Source organism: Schistocerca cancellata, chromosome 3 (genome assembly GCF_023864275.1).
Source record: "Schistocerca cancellata isolate TAMUIC-IGC-003103 chromosome 3, iqSchCanc2.1, whole genome shotgun sequence".
NCBI classification, from domain to species: Eukaryota; Metazoa; Arthropoda; class Insecta; order Orthoptera; family Acrididae; genus Schistocerca; species Schistocerca cancellata.
This window is the reverse complement of record NC_064628.1, coordinates 379,079,713-379,098,416: the sequence shown is the minus strand read 5'-3', so window position 1 is coordinate 379,098,416 and position 18,704 is coordinate 379,079,713. Positions and strand designations below refer to the sequence as shown.

Below are 18,704 nucleotides of genomic sequence, written 5' to 3'. Positions count from 1 at the left end.
CACTCATGGGAAAATTCCTGTACTACTGGGTGTTAGAGCTGCACCTTTTTTAGATTGAAGTCAGCTGATAGGTATTTCTGCTTAAGGGAAGTCTCTCTAAGAAAGAAACCACTTTCGACAAAGCTTAGGTATCCGACTAATGAAGGAATTAGTATATTTCATCAAAATATACAAGGTATTAGAGATAAAGTTAGTGAACTGCTTGTAGATGTTGATTCTGAAATTATTGGTATATCTGAACACTTCTTAAATAAGGAGATAATTCAGAGGCTTCCTTTACCAGGATACAGGCTGGCTGGCAGCTTTTCTAGGAGCTCTTTGCGGTGTGGGGGAGTAGCCATGTATGTGAAAAACGGTATCCCGTTTGAGTCAATTGATGTTTCAAAGTACTGCACTGAAAAGGTGTTTGAATGTTGTGCAGGTGTGGTTAAATTTAGTGGAGCTAAACTTCTAACTGTTGTTATTTATAGATCCCCAGACTCCGATTTCACAACATTTTTGTTAAAGCTAGAAGAGGTTCTTGGTTCACTTTATAGGAAATACAAAAAGTTAGTTATATGTGGTGACTTCAATATTAATTGTATAAGTGACTGTGCAAGGAAAAGGATGCTGGTAGACCTCCTTAATTCATATAATCTTATGCAAACCGTATTCTTTCCAACGAGAGTGCAATGGAACAGTAGAACAATCATAGACAATATTTTTGTTCATTCCTCATTACTAGAAGGGCATTCTGTTAGCAAAAAGGTGAATGGCCTTTCAGGCCATGATGCACAAATTTTAACTCTAAAAGATTTTTGTGCTGCAACACATGTTAAATACAGTAATCAACTTTTTAGGAAAGCTGATACAGTTGCTGTAGAGACCTTTGTAAACCTTATCAAGGAACAAGAGTGGCAAGATGTTTATAGTGCTAATACAGCAGACGATAAATATAATGCTTTTCTCAAGACTTTTCTCATGCTCTTTGAAAGTTGCTTTCCGTTAGAACGTTTAAAACAGGGTAATAGCACAAACAGGCAGCCTGGGTGGCTGACTAAAGGCATAAGAATATCTTGTAGAACAAAGTGGCAGTTGTATCAAAACGTTAGAAACAGTCACAAACTAAATGCAGCAACCCATTACAAACAGTATTGTAGGGTGCTTAAAAAGTTATTAGGAAGGCAAAAAGTATGTGGTATGCAGATAGAATACCTAAGTCTCAGGATAAAATTAAAACCATATGGTCAGTCGTAAAGGAAGTGGCTGGTCTGCAGAGACAGGTCGAGGATATAGAATCAGTGCGTAGTGGGAATGTCCGTGTTACTGATAAGTCGCATATATTTACAGTATTTAATAATCACTTTCTGAATATAGCAGGTGAACTAAATATAAACCTAGTCCCAACAGGGAATCATATAGCGCTCGTAGAAAAAAGTGTTCCGAGACTGTTACCTGACATGCTCCTCCATGATACTGACAAGAGGGAGATTGAGTTAATAATTAAATCACTAAAGACCAAGAACTCTCATGGATATGACGGGGTATCTAGCAGAATACTGAAGTATTGTTCTATGTATGTTAGCCCAGTACTTAGCCATATCTGTAACTTTTCCTTTAGGAATTATCGGTTTCCTGACCGATTAAAGTACTCGGTAGTGAAGCCACTTTATAAAAACGGAGACAGGGATAATGTTGACAATTATAGACCTATTTCTATGCCATCGGTGTTTGCTAAAGTTATCGAGAGGGTTGTATATACAAGGTTACTGGAGCATTTAAATTCACGTAATTTGCTGTCAAATGTACAGTTTGGTTTTAGAAGTGGCTTAACAACTGAAAATGCTATATTCTCTTTTCTCTGTGAGGGTTTGGACGGATTGAATAAAAGGTTGCGAACGTTAGGTGTTTTCTTTGATTTAACGAAGGCTTTTGACTGTGTTGACCACAAAATATTACTGCAGAAGTTGGATCCGTTATGGAGTAAGGGGAGTAGCTTACAATTGGTTCGCCTCTTACTTTAAGAACAGAAAGCAGAAGGTAGTTCTCCGCAATATTGAGAGTTGTAGTGATGTTCAGTTCCAATGGGGCACTGTTAAGTGGGGCGTTCCCCAAGGGTCGGTGCTGGGGCCACTGCGGTTTCATATTTATATAAATGATATGCCTTCTAGTATTACAGGTGATTCGAAAATATTTCTGTTTGATGATGACACCAGCTTGGTAGTGAAGGATCTTGTGTGTAATATTGAAACATTATCAAATGATGTAGTTCATGAAATAAGTTCTTGGCTTGTGGAAAATAATTTGATTTTAAATCACAGTAAGACTCAGTTTTTACAGTTTCTAACTAACAATTCAATAAGAACTGATATTTTGATCAGACAAAATGGGCATATTATAAATGAGACGGAACAGTTCAAGTTCCTAGGCGTTCGGATAGATAGTGAGCTGTTGTGGAAAGCCCATGTTCAGAATCTTGTTCAGAAACTAAATGATGCTGCTTTATTTACCATTAGAACGGTATATGAAATAAGTGACATTTAAATACGAAAAGTAGTCTACTTCGCATATTTTCATACGTTTGTCATATGGTATTATTTTTTTGGGTAATTTTTCTGATTCAAAAAGGGTATTTTTGGCTCAAAAACGGGCTGTTCGAGCTATGTGTGGTGTAAGTTCGAAAACCTGTTGTCGACCCCTATTCAATAGTCTGGGAATTTTGACAATGCCCTCACGATATATATTTTCTTTAATGTCGTTTGTTGTTAGCAATATTAGCTTATTCCCAAGAGTTAGCAGCTTTCACTCAGTTAATAGTAGGCAGAAATCAAATCTGCATGTGGAATGCACTTCCTTGACTCTTGTGCAGAAAGGAGTGCAGTATTCTGCTGCATCCATTTTCAATAAGCTACCACAAGAACTCAAAGATCTTAGCAGTAGCCCAAACACTTTTAAGTCTAAACTGAAGAGTTTCATTATGGCTCACTCCTTCTATTCTGTCGAGGAGCTTCTGGAAGAGCTAAAAAATTAAGCAAATTCCAGTGTTACATGGTTGATTTTCTTTATTTAAACTTACGACTTGTCGCCTGAATATGTTTCTTATATTTCATTTTATCTGTTTCTACAATCGTGTTATAATTTCATGTATTGCCTCGTTCCATGACCATGGAGACTTCTCCTTAATGTGGTCCCACGGAACAATAAATAAATAAATAAAAAATACAGGCACCACAGAGACCACTTTTAAGTTTGATCACCTATACTCTAGGCGAATGATCATACCTACAGACTATACTAAATCGCATGAGACACTCCCCTTGTCCTGTTTAGTTGTTTCAAACACTGTTTTCTAGCACTCTTTTGTAGAATGCCAAACATTTCCTTTTTACTGCTATGACTTTGAGAACAGTTCCAGGTTCTAAACTGACATTAAGAAGTTGTGATCCATGGCCTTTCATAGGAAAGTAGACGTTGCACAGTGTGAATCATATTCTTACGGCAGATAGCATCACACGTGACACATTGGCTGATTTGAAATTAAAGACAGTTACAACGTAAGAAAACTGGGAGAGTTTTAAGGCTTTGACATAGGTTTCCAAACTACAGTCCACAGGTGATTCACGAGCTCTACATTCAGACTCCTCTCTCACACTGACGGAATAGCTGGTGGCTCTGCCTTCCCTTCGACCGATTCCTCATATTGCACTCATGTATGCGGTCAGTGTTTCAGCGCTATCCACCCCAGAAGGTGCTGTCCAGCCACCAAAGTTTTTTCCCCAACTGAAACAAGCGATACTAGTCAATCATGATGTGGTAACCAACAGCGTACCAGTGCTCAGATGGGATGGCAAGGACACCATCGAAAGCTCTATTGATTCACGAAAGGTGGAGTGTAGCTGTCTTGTTCTGGTCGGTTGCAGATTAATTCGCTAAAGGTGCTGCAGGGCGGGTTGGTCAATGGCAGTGTGAGGAGGGTCTTTCACTCTCTAACTTCACCCTAAGACAGCGAGAGTGCTCTGTGACTCCCATACGCAGAGAGATAGATCGTAAATTAAACACTATGCTCGAGGTGATAGAGATATGTGGAGCTCTGTTTTGTATACTTTGATGATATATGTGTTCGAGAATTAACACTGATTGGACGTGCTGCACAGTCATCTAATCATGTTCGCAATGATACTCGCAAAGTGTAGAGGGGTTGGTTTAGCTATGATACTGAAATTGGGGAAACATGCTGTCACATCATTGGCCGATGTTGAAGTTACTGTAAAATTGCTAAAATTGTTCGCATTATCAACTGTGATGCCCATTATTAGAGTACATCTATGGTGTCTTTTCCATCCCATCCGTGCACTAGCATGCTGTTGGTTACCACATAATGACTGAGTAATATCGCTTGTTTCAGTTGGGGAAAAAGTTTTGGTGGCTGGACAATACCTTCTGGGGTGGTAGCGCTGAAACATTGATCGCGTACATGAGTGCATGCAATATGAGGAATCAGTCGAAGGGAACGCAGAGCCACCAGCTATTCCGTCAGTGTGAGAGAAGAGTCTAAATGTAGAGCTCGTGAATCACGTTTGGACCTAAATCAGGGTGACCGGACGCAGGTTTCAACCCTTCTCCTCCCGAATGCGAGTCCCGTGTACTAACCACTGCGCCACCTCATTTGGTAGTATTCTTGTACTGATGTTATCGCCTCAAAATCAGAATTAATAAACCTAATTAACTGAATAATAATTACGAAATGAATTTAATGATTTAATTTATTAAATCATCTACATATACAGGAATACTCAGCAGTTCACAGTTAAGTGCATACCATAGAGTCCATCGAACCACCTTCAAGCTATTTCTCTACCGCTCCACTCTCGAACAGCGCTCGGGAAAAACGAACACTTAAGTCTTTCCGTGCGAGCTCTGATTTCTCTTATTTTATTATGATGATTATGTCACCCGATGCGGGTGGATGCCTACAAAATATTATAACCTCCCCACTATATTTGCACCAGTCTGGAATGTAGCCCATCTTTATCTCCCATTCTATAAAAGTCTACCTATTACCAAAATTACGTGCCCACAAACTATTATCCAAATTAAACTCGTGTGCTAACCTTTGACTAATCAGGAACTAATCTGAACTGTAACTGATGTGAATGCAACTTGCTTTCATATTAAATCCGTAACTGAAATGAAACAGTCATCTGGCTCTAATCAAAATTTGCACTTACCTCCCGTCTTGACAACATTGTTGCAGATTTCTTGAAAGCAACACAGCAAACAGCAATCAGGCAGCAGCTAAGCTATATTTCTGTTTATAAAAACATATTCAAACTGTTTCACGATAAATATTGGGGTGGGGAGAGTAACTATTCGAAGACAATGATTTTAAAATGAAGTAAGTATTCAAAAAACACAGAGTAAAACTTCGCTAATCTTCACACATAACATTTGTCTGAACAATACTATGCTTAATAATGCGAACAATGATTTAAAATGGTTACAATTAACAGATAATGTCTATAAAAATCAAACAGCTTAATCGATTAATATGTTAATGCATGACTCAGGGAAGTGCGATGGTCTATCAGATGGTTCAAATGGCTCTAAGCACTATGGGACTTAACATCTGTGGTCATCAGTCCCATAGACCTTAGAACTACTTAAACCTAACTAACCTAAGGACATCACACACATCCATGCCCGAGGCAGGATTCGAACCTGCGACCGTAGCGGTCACGCGTTTCCAGACTGAAGCGCCTAGAACCGCACGGCCACATCGGCCGGCGATGGTCTATCTTTCAGCTCTGAGCAAGTTAACGAGCTGACAATAATCTCACACTACTTCTCTTCAAAAAATAATTACATTATTCAAAATTTATATTCCTTTCATCTTTCATTGTATACATCATATTCATCCTTGCTGTCCTTTACAATCAATCTTTCTTCACGTGACTTATACAGTCACAAGTCAAAACAGCACTACAGAATACGTCCATCACCTACCACACTTAACGAAGAATGTATCAGACTGCGCAGACACAGAGACTGTTCAAAATTTATATTCCTTTCACCATTCACTTAGCAGTGTATATATCATTTTCATCCTTGCTATCCTTTACAATCAATCTTTCTTCATCTAACATATAAATCACAAGTCAACAGCATTACTGAATACGTCCATCACCTACCAAAATTCAACTAAGAATGTATCAGACTGCGCAGAGGAGAAGACTGTGCCACAACAAAACCAAAGATTGCTTCATAGTAACATAATTTCCTTTCTCTCTCTCTGACGCACATATCGATGACATACAAAAATCAAAATGACATGACCACCTTCGTATATTCTGACACTGAGGAAAATGTTGGTTATTGAAACTTCATGAGAAGGTCTTGCCATATCAGTGCCACTCTCTCCCATGTTTCACGATAATACAAAACGAGTTTCCCTTCATTGATCTTTTTCGATGTCCTTTGTCAATCCTATCTGAAGCGAATCCCACAGCGCGCAGCATTATTCCAGAAGAGGGCGGACAAGTGCACTGTAAGCAGTCTTTTTAGTAAACCTGCTACATCTTCTAAGTGCTCGCAGTCTTTGGGTTGCTTTCCCCACAACATAATCTATGTAATCGTTCCAATTTAAGTTATTTGTAACTGTAATCCTTCTTTCAAATTCTGAAGGTGGCAGGGGTTAAATGCAGGGGGTGGAAGGCTGTTTACAGTTTGTACAGAAACTAGGTGGCAGCTATAAGAGTCGAGGGGCGTGAAAGGAAAGTAGTGGTTGCGAAGGGAGTGAAACAGGGTTGTAGCCTATCCCCCATATTATTCAGTCTATACATTGAGCAGGAAACAAAAGAAAAGTATAGTGTAGGAATTAAAATCCATGGAGAAGAAATGAAAACTTTGAGGTTTGCCGATGACATTGTAATCCTGTCAGAAACTGCAAAGGACCTGGAAGAACAGCTGAAAGGAGGATATAAGATGAACATCAACAAAAGCAAAACGAGGATAATGGGATGTTGTCATTAAATCAGGTGATGCCGAGGGAATTAGACTAGGAAATTAGACACTTAAAGTAACAGATGAGCTTTGCTATTTGGGGAGAATAATAACTGACGATGGTCAAAGCAGGGAGGATATAAAATGAGGACTGGCAATGGCAAGCAAAGAATTTCTGAAGAATAGAAATTTGTTAACATCGAGTATAGATTTAAGTGTCAGGAAGTCTTTTCTCAAAGTATTTTTATGGTGTGTAGCCATGTATGGATGTGAAACGTGGATGATAAATGGTTTAGACAAGACGAGAATAGAAATGTGGTGCTACAGATGAATTCTGAAGATTATATGGGTAGGTAGATCAAGTAACTAATGAGGAGGTAGTGAATAGATTTGGGTAGAAGAGGAATTTGTGGCACGACTTGTCTAGAAGAGGGGATCGGTTGGTAGGACATGTTCTGAGGCATCAAGGGATCACCAATTTAGTATTGGAGGGCACTACGGAGGGTAAAAATTGTAAAGGGAGACCAGGAGATGAATGCACTAAGCAGATTGAGAAGGCTGTAGCGTGCAGTAGTTACTTGGAAATGAAGAAGCTTGCACAGGATAGAGTAACAAGGAGAGCTGCATCAAATCAGTCACTGGACAGAAGATCACAACAACAACAACAATCCCTAAGTGTTTAGCTGAGTTTACAGCCTTTAGATTCGTGTGATTTTTCGTGTAGCTGAAATTTAACGGATTCTTTTTAGTACTCATGTGGATGATTGATGGTACAAATGGCTCTGAGCACTATGCGACTTAACGTCTGAGGTCATCAGTCGCCTAGAACTTAGAACTACTTAAACCTAACTAACCTAAGGACATCACACACATCCATGCCCGAGACAGGATTCGAACCTGCGACCATAGCGGTCGCTCGGTTCCAGACTGTAGCGCCTAGAACCGCACGGCCACTCCGGCCGGCTCATGTGGATGACAATCGCGTTTAAGAATAGCACATCATCTGCAAATATGCTCTACTTTAACAGTGACAGCTTTAAAATTCCAAGCTACGAAAGTCGATAGGCAGCTCTTCAATAGAGCGTGTGTCGCCCGAGGCCCACGTGAAAGACAGACCATGGCGTTTACGTCACAGCATGTGACACTGCAGGTCTTACACGAGTGCCAGAAGTCATCTCCGGCTCGGGGAGATGAACTATTTCAGCCGAATTAGATAATTTTTGACTGCGTGTTTAAAGGCAAGCAAGTCCTCGACAGCACACGACAAAATTAAGACTTTTTCAATTGAATATTGATTTCCCGTTGTCCCTGATGGAGCCGGGAGTTCGCGAATTGTGATGAACAAGCTGACTAGTGTGACCGTCACAAGTTCGTTGCAGCGCCCGTATATCAAGTTGACACCGGTGCCGTCCGTGGCCAACGATAAATACAGACGTGAACGCACGTCTGCGTGACGTCAGTGATACATATTTATCAAAGCTCTGTAGTCATATCTTTGACAGTGTAGTAGGTAAGCTTTTAGCAAAGATCTTTGATCAAAGCTAGAGCGACGGCCGTTGTTTACCTGTCGATTCGCTTGCTGTAGTATAATTAAGCTATAAAATGACGAAGTATATTTGGTGGCGTGGCTGCCACCATGTGATCATTGCAAAGTGTCAAGAATACGAAATTGTTCATAACGTAGAGCACTCTGACTACAAAGAACCATAATAAGCTGTTGGTACCTTACAAATAAATCGTCACAGCAATCAGCTGCATTCGATGTTGCTGCAGTGGGGATGGTGTTAAACTTACATTTAAAAAGATAGGATGTGGAAGGAGATGGAGATGGAGATGGAGATGAAAAGTCAAGTGTGCTCAAAAAGTGCAAAAGTGAAATGAATCTATTTATTTGTTCTCCTAATAACCTAACTTAACCTTAATACATTCCTCCATTAGGTGACTTCTAGGGTGACAGCTATTGAACTATATTAAAAAAACGTGAATTAGTTACAATCTAGGGCGTGCACACAAATTATTCAACATATAAACATCACTACAGATATTCCGATTTAGGTTATGACATGTTCGATAAGCCTGCCATCATTGGCGATGATGTGGCGCAGAAGAATAGCAAAATTCTGCATGATCCGTTGTAGTGTCCGAACATAGATGCTGTCGATGACCTCCTGAATGGCTGTTTCTAGCTCAGCAATGGTTTTGATGTTATTGCTGTACACCTTGTCTTTAACACATCCCCACATGTGTTCAGATCTGCAGAACATGGCTGCTAATCGAGGCCCATGCCACTGGCCTCTGGGTATCCCAGAGCCAGAATGCAGTCTCCAAAGTGCTCCTCCAGGACATCAAAGACCCTCCTGTTTTTGATGGCATCGAGCTCCGTCTTGCATCTTGCCGAAATCGGGGTTACTTTGGATAATGGGAATGAAATCATCTTCCAAAACCTTCACGTGCCGTTCGGAGTCACCGTGCCATCAAGGAATATCGCACCGATTATTCCGTGACTGCACATTGCACACCAGGGTGAGGAGACTTCTCTATTGCGAAATGCGGATCCTCAGTCGCCCAAATGCGCTAATTTCGCTTACTTACGAGCCCATCCGAATGAAGCCCACTTTGATCCAAATGAAAGTGGACTTCATCGCTAAACCAAACCATACTAATTCCCCGCGGCCAACCGAGCAGTTTAAACGTCCTAACGCAAACCGTTCAGGAGCTGTTACGACGATTTTATTTCATATAGTCACGCTGTATACACTGGTTCGTGTGTTTCTGGACTAACAGGTAAAATGGTATACATGGATTCGAGTACTATATTGCAAGCCGGAATAGCTTTCATCTGTTGCTAAAATCTAACTTAGCAGCCATTAGACGGTCTTTAGCAGAGATAGCGTTCATGATTTAAACGATGAAACGGTATACCAGTTACGTTTTATTCCACGACGCTTTGCGAGAATTTATTCTCATGATCAAGTACGAATATTTACATAGGTATTTTAGGTGGTGTTTCGGGAAATCGGACCATAGAAATCTATATGATTGCAGTAAACCATAAAACGCGACTGCAAGGCAGAGCAACACACATACAGATACAACATAAAATATCTGTGTGAATATTTCATTTTGACAAAGGGAATAAATTCTCGAAAAGCGTCATTAATCATGAAAAAATAAGTAACTAGCGCAGTGTTTCATCATTTAAATCATGAACGATACAGTTGAAGGCCCTCCAAATATAGGGTGACAGTTATTGAACTAGATGAAATAAAATCGCCACAACTTCTGAGTGGTTTGCGTTAGGACGTTCAAACTGCACGGTTGGCCATGGGGCATGATGGCAATTAATATACGCAGTTGGTTTGGTTTAGTCACGAGGCACACTTTCATTTGGATGGGTTCGTCAATAAGCAAAGTTGGCGCCTTTGGGGGACTGAGAATCAGCATTTCGCGATCACCCTGAACGGATGACTGTGTGGCGTGCAATGTCCAGTCACAGAATAATCGGTGGGACATTTCTTGATGGCACGGTGACTACCGAATGGTACGTGAAGCTTTTGGAAGATTATTTCATCCCCATTACCCAAAGTGACCCTGATTTCGACATGATGTGCTTCATGCAAGACGGAGCTCGACCCCATCGAAGCAGGAGAGTGTCTGATGTAATTGAGGGGCACTTCAGGAAAGGTATTCTGGATCTGGGGTACCCAACGGCCACTGGCATGGGCCTCGATTTGTCGCCACGTACTCCAGATATGAACACATGCGATTTCTTTTTGTCAGGCTATACTACAGGTAAGGTGCACAGCAATAAGGCTAGAACCATTGCGAGCTGAAAACAGCCGTTCAGGAGGTTACTGACAGCATCGATGTTCCAACACTTCATCGCCAATGATGGCAGGTATATCGCACGTGTCATAATGTAAATCCGAATACCTGTAGTGACGTTTACATGTAGAATAAAGCCTATGCATGCCGTAGTTTGTAACTAATTTACGTTTTGTTCATATACAGACATCAAACATGTTTTGCATCACCCCGGTTCCCAAAACTCTTGAAGATAGACGTTGACTGTGGATATAGTATCACAGACAAAGTTCCTTTGACTGTTTAGATATGTCACTAAAACCGCCAAAAGATGTAAACAACCATGCATGAGCAGCGCCTATTAGACGGAGAGGGTCCGAGAGCCGATCACTTACAGTCATTCCACCAGGAAGGAAGTACACGGCTTGTGTTTTCTGTAGTTCAACCATGCCTAGACGTTCAATACCGCTGTTCGATCGCGTCCGCATTGTTACCTTTTGCCAGGAAGGGCTCTCAACAAGGGAAGGGTCCCGGCGTCTCGGAGCGCACCAAAGCGATGTTGTTCGGACATAGAAGAGATACAGAGAGACACGAACTGTCGATGACATGTCTCGCTCAGGCCACCCAAGGATGATCGCTACCTACGGATTATGATTCGGAGGAACCCTGACAGCGACGCCTCCATGTTGAATAATGCTTTTCGTGCAGCCACAGGACGTCGCGTTAGGACTCAAACTGTGCGCCATAGATGCATGACGCGCAACTTCACTCCCGACGTCCATAGCTAGGTCCATCTTCGCAACCACGAAACCATGTAGCGCATTACAGATCGGCTCAACAACATGCCGAACGGATCGCTCGGGATTGGCATCACGTACTCTTCACCGATGAGTGTCGCATATGCCTTCAACCAGACAATCGTTGGAGACGTGTTTGGAGGCAACCCAGTCAGGCCGAACGACGTAGACACTCTTCCCAGCGAGTGTAGCAAGGTGGAGGTTCCCTGCTATTTTGTGGTGGCATTATGTGGAGCCGACGTACGCCGCTGGTGGTCATGGAAGGCGCCGTAACGGCTGTACGATATGTTAATGCCATCCCCCGACCTATAGTGCAACCATATCGGCAGCATATTGGCGACGCATTCGTCTTAGGACGACAATTCGCACCCTCATCGTGCACATATTGTGAATGACTTCCTTCAGGATAACGACATCGCTCGACTAGAGTTGCCAGCATGTTCTCCAGGCACGGACCCTATCGAACATGCCTGGGATAGACTGAAAAGGGCTGTTTACGGACGACGTGACCCACCAACTACTCTGAGGGGTCTACGCTGAATCGCCGTTGGGGAGTGAGACAATCTGGACCAACAGTGCCTTGATGACCTTGTGGATTGTATGCCACGACGAATACAGGCAAACATCAATGCAAGAGGACGTGTGCCGGCCGCGGTGGTCTAGCGGTTCTGGCGCTGCAGTCTGGAACCGCGGGACTGCTACGGTCGCAGGTTCGAATCCGGCCTCGGGCATGGGTGTGTGTGATGTCCTTAGGTTAGTTAGGTTTAAGTAGTTCTAAGTTCTAGGGGACTTATGACCTAAGATGTTGAGTCCCATAGTGCTCAGAGCCATTTGAACCATTTAGCCAAGAGGACGTGCTTCTGGGTATTAGAGGTACCCGTGTGTACAATCTGGACCACCATCTCTGAAGGTCTTGCTGTATGGTGGTACAACATGCAATGTGTGGTTTTCATGAGCAATCAAAAGGGCGGAAATGATGTTTATGTAGATCTCTATTCCAGTTTTCTGTACGGATCCGGAATTCTCGGAACCGAGGTGATGCAAAACTTTTTTTGATGTGTGTAGTTTTATAACTGTCACCCTGTACAGCGGATATTATGAATGAAGATATGGCATTTCATAAATGAGTATCGTGTATGCGACTATGAGGGGACATTTTCATGAGGGCAAATGGAAACGTTTTGTCGCCCAGTCTCAAATAATTTTCGTTGTTCTTTACGTCCTTGCACTGTGTTTCATGCAGCTGGTTTTGGTGAACACTTCGAGCTCCTCCTCTGTCTATCGGCGGTTCCACCCACTACAGTTTCCATTTGTCTTTCTTTTCAAGCAGTGCAGTCTGCCACCATCATAAGCTGCCGTTAACCGTTCGGCATCCATTCCCGAACAAGTGTGGCGAAGTGTCTGCCTGGTTCGCTGAGTGCGGTAGCTCAGCGTGCTCGTTCAGAGAGCTGCCTGCTCTCTGTAATTAAAAAAAAAACTGAGTGAAGGGATTAACAACGAACTTCAAAATGAAAAAGAAAGTGGTAACGTGCTTGCCTCCCATGCACCGGGCCCCGGTTCGATTCCCGGCCGGATTGAAGATTTTCTCCGCTCGTGGACTGGATGTTGTGTTGTCCTCATCATTATTTCATCCTCATCACCGGCGCGCAAGTCGCCCAATGTGGCGTCGACTGAAATAAGACTCGCACTCGGCGGCCGAACTTATCCGGATGGGGTCTCCCGGCCGACAATGCCACACGCTCATTTGATTTTTTTTTTTTCGACAAAGTATTTTGCGATCACGTGATGGCTCCAGTAAAGTGGTTTAGCTTGAAAGTTTCCCGTCTAACCTCCTTCTCTAGGGACGTCGGATGAAAGTTGATGTCGTGAAGCCCTGAATGAAAATTGCGCAACGGATAACTGGGGAGGGGAGCTTGAGAGCGCTATCTAGAGAGCGCGCGCCCTTTCTGTACGATACTAGGCAAGGGGCTGGAGGGCTCACACGCTGATGTGTGGGTCCCTTGCATTCTACATCTTTTATTTTAAATGAATTCCTTTAACTTGACTTCTTTGTGATTTTTAAGGTATGTTAAAAATTGATGACAATTGATTGGCTATTTATTTTAAACACTGGATTTTACAGCGATTGTAGCAATTGCTCCAGTTTACAGATATTACAGTTTTACAACTTATAGATCGGGTATATTATATACTAATCTGCACGCACATTTTTACGGGAAAGGCGGAAATGCGTTGGCTAAATGTATACCACCAAAGTCTCCCAATATTTTACATAGGACATCCACTATGTGAGGAGGATAATGGGCAAACTGGGGGCCAGATACATTAATACAAGGGGTCAAATTTCCGAAATTAAACGAGAACATCATTTCCTTACACAATCCAAAGCTGGAAATAAAAGAATTAGTACAAATATTCAAATACCTCTCTTCCATGCGTGAACATTGAGACAGACGCACTGAGGGCACGTCTGCTCACTTACCCGTCTTCTGTAACACCTCCCGAATATGGCGGGCAACCGGCGGTCTTCCTGGGCCCCGGTGGAAGGGATGGTCGAACCACTTGGCCGTGACCAACCTCTCCACCCCGAATCTTGTGACACTGGAAAGTCTTTGACTTTTTGCTGCCTGTGATGTCTCTCTGATCCCTTACCCAGGAGTGAGGTTGGCACTACTATTCTACAGAACTACTTCCCAACTAAGATTTCCGTAAAGGAAAGGTGTGAGGAGGATTAGGAAAGTTCATGTGCAGATTCACATTCACGTACAAGAAATGCATAATACAGGTCACATATAAATACGTATTATGAAGCCTGACACATTTCTTTCCGCCCGTCCACATGGGTTCTGTTGCATCCGCGGCCGGCCGCGTCGTGTAATATAATTGGCGGCAGACCCGCCTCTGTATTTCTCGGTGCGAGCGAGCAGCGAAACCTGCTGCTTATAGAGCGGAAACTACTGTACTGTTTCAAGCTCCACGCTGGTCCTCAGCTCGTGGTCTAGTGACTAGGATTGCTGCCGCTGGAACACGGGGTCCCACGTTCGATTCCTGGCCAGGTCGAGGATTGTGTCCCCCTAAGGACTAGGTGTTTGTGTTGTCCTCATCATTTTATCATCATTCGGGAATGTGGCGAGACTGGAAAGTGAAGAGATTGGGAATTTGTATGGGCGCTGATAACCGCGCAGTTAAGTGCCCCACAAACCAAATATCACCATCGTCATCAACACAGCTCGACGAATTCTTCGATAAAGCATGTGTTTGTGCCGGCCGACAGTTGAACATTACAGTGATGACGTCACACCGAAGTGTGCTTTGGCCTGAATTAATCGTCGGCCACGGGTGCCGTCGAAATGACGTCACGTGTTGTGAATGTAATGTTACCTTCGTTTACGTACGTCGTCGGTTCCCACCTCCCTGTCTTACGTGCGACGCGGCCCTGACGCCAGCGCCGTCGTCACGTGATCGGGCCCTCTGCGCAGGTGCTGGAGTCGCCGTTCTTCGCCATGGAGCCGCGCATGCGCTCTCTGACGGTGGACGAGGCGAGCGCGCTGCAGACGGCGCGCGACTCGCGAGTGCACCGCGTCCCCGTGGCCACGCCGCAGTCGTCGTCGCGGCTGCTGGCGCCGCCGGCGGGGGCTGACCGGCCGCCCGACCTGCGGCCGCTGCAACCGCCGCCCACGCACGACGTCTCCGTGCACTCAGAGGTCGACCCCGAACGCTCGACCCACTTCCGCGCCAGCAGCGGGTCCGACTCGTAGCGTCCCCTCTGCGAAACTTCGCCGGCAGCCCGCCGTCTCCAGCGCTCCGGAGGCGCCCGCCGCTTCCGCAGCTGAGGGGCTCTCCCGTCCGGCAGACCTTTTGCCGCTTCTCGTGCGCCGCCACGTATCCTCCCGCCGCCTCACCGAGTCCCATAACGCGCACGCGCAGCGTCTAGCGTACCTCTACTCGGCGCTTCCTTAGTTGGGAAACACTTGCAAAGAACTGCGGAAAAGTTCCTCCGCAGCCTATCCAGCCACTGAGTCGGCTTTCTTCTGCTCCTGCAGCCACTTCTCTGTCGCGACGTACTCCTCCACTCAAATTACTCAACCGTCTGCCCACACATTTGACTCTACATTTACAGTCATTTATGATCGGCCAATTGACGAAAACGCAGTGTGATTCCACGTGTTGGTCTCGTACGACGTGCAGCTTCTAAATAAAGCGTCCGGTCTATTAACAAAAGTAAGTTTTTTTTTCTACAAACACATGGCTTCATTGCGATATCCATACATAGGAATGGCGTTTAATAAGTAATGCAACAATTTTTTTGTCTCTGCCAAATTCGATTGGCCGGCCGTGGTGGCCGAGCGGTTCTAGGCGCTACAGTATGGAACCACGCGACCGCTACGGTCGCAGGTTCGAATCCTGCCTCGGGCATGGATGTGTGTGATGTCCTTAGGTTAGTTAGGTTTAAGTAGTTCTAAGTTCTAGGGGACTGATGACCTCAGAAGTTAAGTCCCATAGTGCTCAGAGTCATTTGAACCATTTGAACCAAATTCGATTGATAAAATGCTAAACTGGTTCTGAAACATCATGGAATATTCCACCTTCAGTTCGTATAATTTCATGAAGCTGCGATAAGTGTCGGTGCTACACGTAGCCTCCAAAGTGGCGCCCGTAACAGAGCTGGATTCCAAGCAACCAGCTGCCACTGAGTTTCTTTTGGCGGTAAACCTGAGCACCGCAGTTATTCATATGCACCTGCAAAACCTCTACGGAGACCTGGTGGTTAACAAAAGCGTAGTGAGTCGTTGGGGGAACCGTCTGTCGCCATCGCAACAAAGTCCGATCTCCCACTTGCCGGCCGGCCACACACAGCTGCGAGTCCTGCAATGTTGGAACGTGCGGACACTCTCTTTCGAAGAAAATGAAACGCCCACAACCTTCCTTATGATCTTGGTCATTGTATAGCTACCAGTTTCGGCGCTTCGATGTGTCATCTTCAGGCCCTAATTCATGCCGAAGGGGTTATCACGATCCATATACGCGCCGCATCAATGTGAGTTGGCAGTAGACAGAGTTCTGACATCGCAGTTAGAGATAGTCTGCGTAAACCAGTTACGTCGGCCACTGATGCGGCATATATACAGGGTGGCCCATTGATTGTGACCGGGCCAAATATCTCACGAAATAAGCGTCAAACGAAAAAACTACAAAGAACGAAACTTCTCTAGCTTGAAGGGGGAAACCAGATGGCGCTATGGCTGGCCCGCTAGATGGCGCTGCCATAGGCCAAACGGATATCAACTGCATTTTTAAAAATAGGAACCCCCATTTTTCTTACGTATTCGTGGTAGTACGTAAATATGAATGTTTTAGTTGGACCACTTTTATCGCTTTGTGATAAATAGCGCTGTAATAGTCACAAACATATAGCTCACAATTTTAGACGAACAACTGGTAACAGGTACGTTTTTTAAATTAAAATACAGAACGTAGGTATGTTTGAACATTTTATTTCGGTTGTTCTAATGTTATACGTGTACCTTTGTGAACTTATCATTTCTGAGAACGCATGCAGTTACAGCGTGATTACCTGTAAATACCACATTAATGCAATAAATGCTCAAAACAACGCTCGTCAACCTCAGTGCATTTGGCAATACGTGTAACGACATTCCTCTCAACAGCGAGCAGTTCGCCTTCCGTAATGTTCGCACATGCATTGACAATGCTCTGACGCATGTTGTCAGGCGTTGTTTGTGTGGATCACGATGGCAAATATTCTTCAACTTTCCCCAAATCCGTGGACATCAGACCCGGTGAACCTGCGGGCCATGGTATGGTGATTCGACGACCAATCCACCTGTCATGAAATATGCTATTCAATACCGATTCAACCGCACGCGAGCTATGTGCCGGACATCCATCATGTTGAAAGTACATCGCCATTCTGTCGTGCAGTGAAACATCTTGTAGTAACATCGGTAGAACATTACGTAGGAAATCAGCATACATTGCACCATTTAGATTGCCATCGATAAAATGGGGGCCAATTATCCTTCCTCCCATAATGCTGCACCATACATTAACCCGCCAAGGTCGCTGATGTTCCATTTGTCGCAACCATCGTCGATTTTCCGTTGCCCGATAGTGGATATTATGCCGGTTTACGTTAACGCTGTTGGTGAATGACGCTTCGTCGCTAAATAGAATGCGTGCAAAAAATCTGTCATCGTCCCGTAATTTGTCCTGTGCCCAGTGGCAGAACTGTACATGACGTTGAAAGTCGTCGCCATGCAATTCCTGGCGCATAGAAATATTGTACGGGTGCAATCGATGTTGATGTAGCATTCTCAACACCGACGTTTTTGAGATTCCCGTTTCTCGCGCATTTTGTCTGCTACTGATGTGCGGATTAGCCGCGACAGCAGCTGGAACACCTGCTTGGGCATCATCATTTGTTGCAGGTCGTGGTTGACGTTTCACATGTGGCTGAACACTTCCTGTTTCCTTAAATAACGTATCTATCCGGCGAACTGTCCGGACACTTGGATGATGTTCAGGATACCGAGCAGCATACGTGGCGCACGCCCGTTGGGCATTTTGATCACAATAGCCATACATCAACACGACATCGATCTTTTACACAATTCGTAAACGGTCCATTTTAACACCGGTAATGTATCACGAAGCAAATACCGTCCACACAGGCGGAATGTTACGTGATACCACGTACTTATTCGTTTGTGGCTATTACAGCGCCATCTATCACAAAGCGAATTAAGTGGTCCAACTAAAACATTCATATTTCTTTATGTACTACACGATTATGTAATAAAAAATGGGGGTTCCTATTTAAGAAGACGATGTTGACATCCGTTTGACCTATGGCAGCGCCATCTAGCGGACCAACCATAGCGCCATCTGGTTTGCCCCATCAAGCTAGACGAGTTTCGTTCTTTGTAGCTTTTCCGTTTGATGCTTATTTCGTGAGATATTTGTCCCGGTCACTATCAATGGACCACCCTGTATGGACCGTGATAACCCTTCAGCACCTACTAAGAGCCGAAGACAGCGCATTGAAGCGCCGAAAGTGGTAGCTGCAGAATAAATAAGATCACAAGGACGGCTGTAGACGCATCA

The 18,704-nt window shown here is 44.0% G+C and overlaps 1 protein-coding gene across 1 annotated transcript in view; it reads left to right on the top strand.

Moving 5' to 3' along the window:
- LOC126176315 (testis-specific serine/threonine-protein kinase 6-like) overlaps window positions 1-15,513 on the top strand; it is a 54,590-nt gene extending 39,077 nt beyond the window's left edge. The window contains exons 5-6 of the mRNA XM_049923466.1: window positions 15,059-15,186; window positions 15,282-15,513. Coding sequence (XP_049779423.1) covers window positions 15,059-15,186; window positions 15,282-15,513 — 360 coding nt within the window. The remainder of the gene's footprint in view (window positions 1-15,058; window positions 15,187-15,281) is intronic.
- Window positions 15,514-18,704: the final 3,191 nt, after the last annotated feature.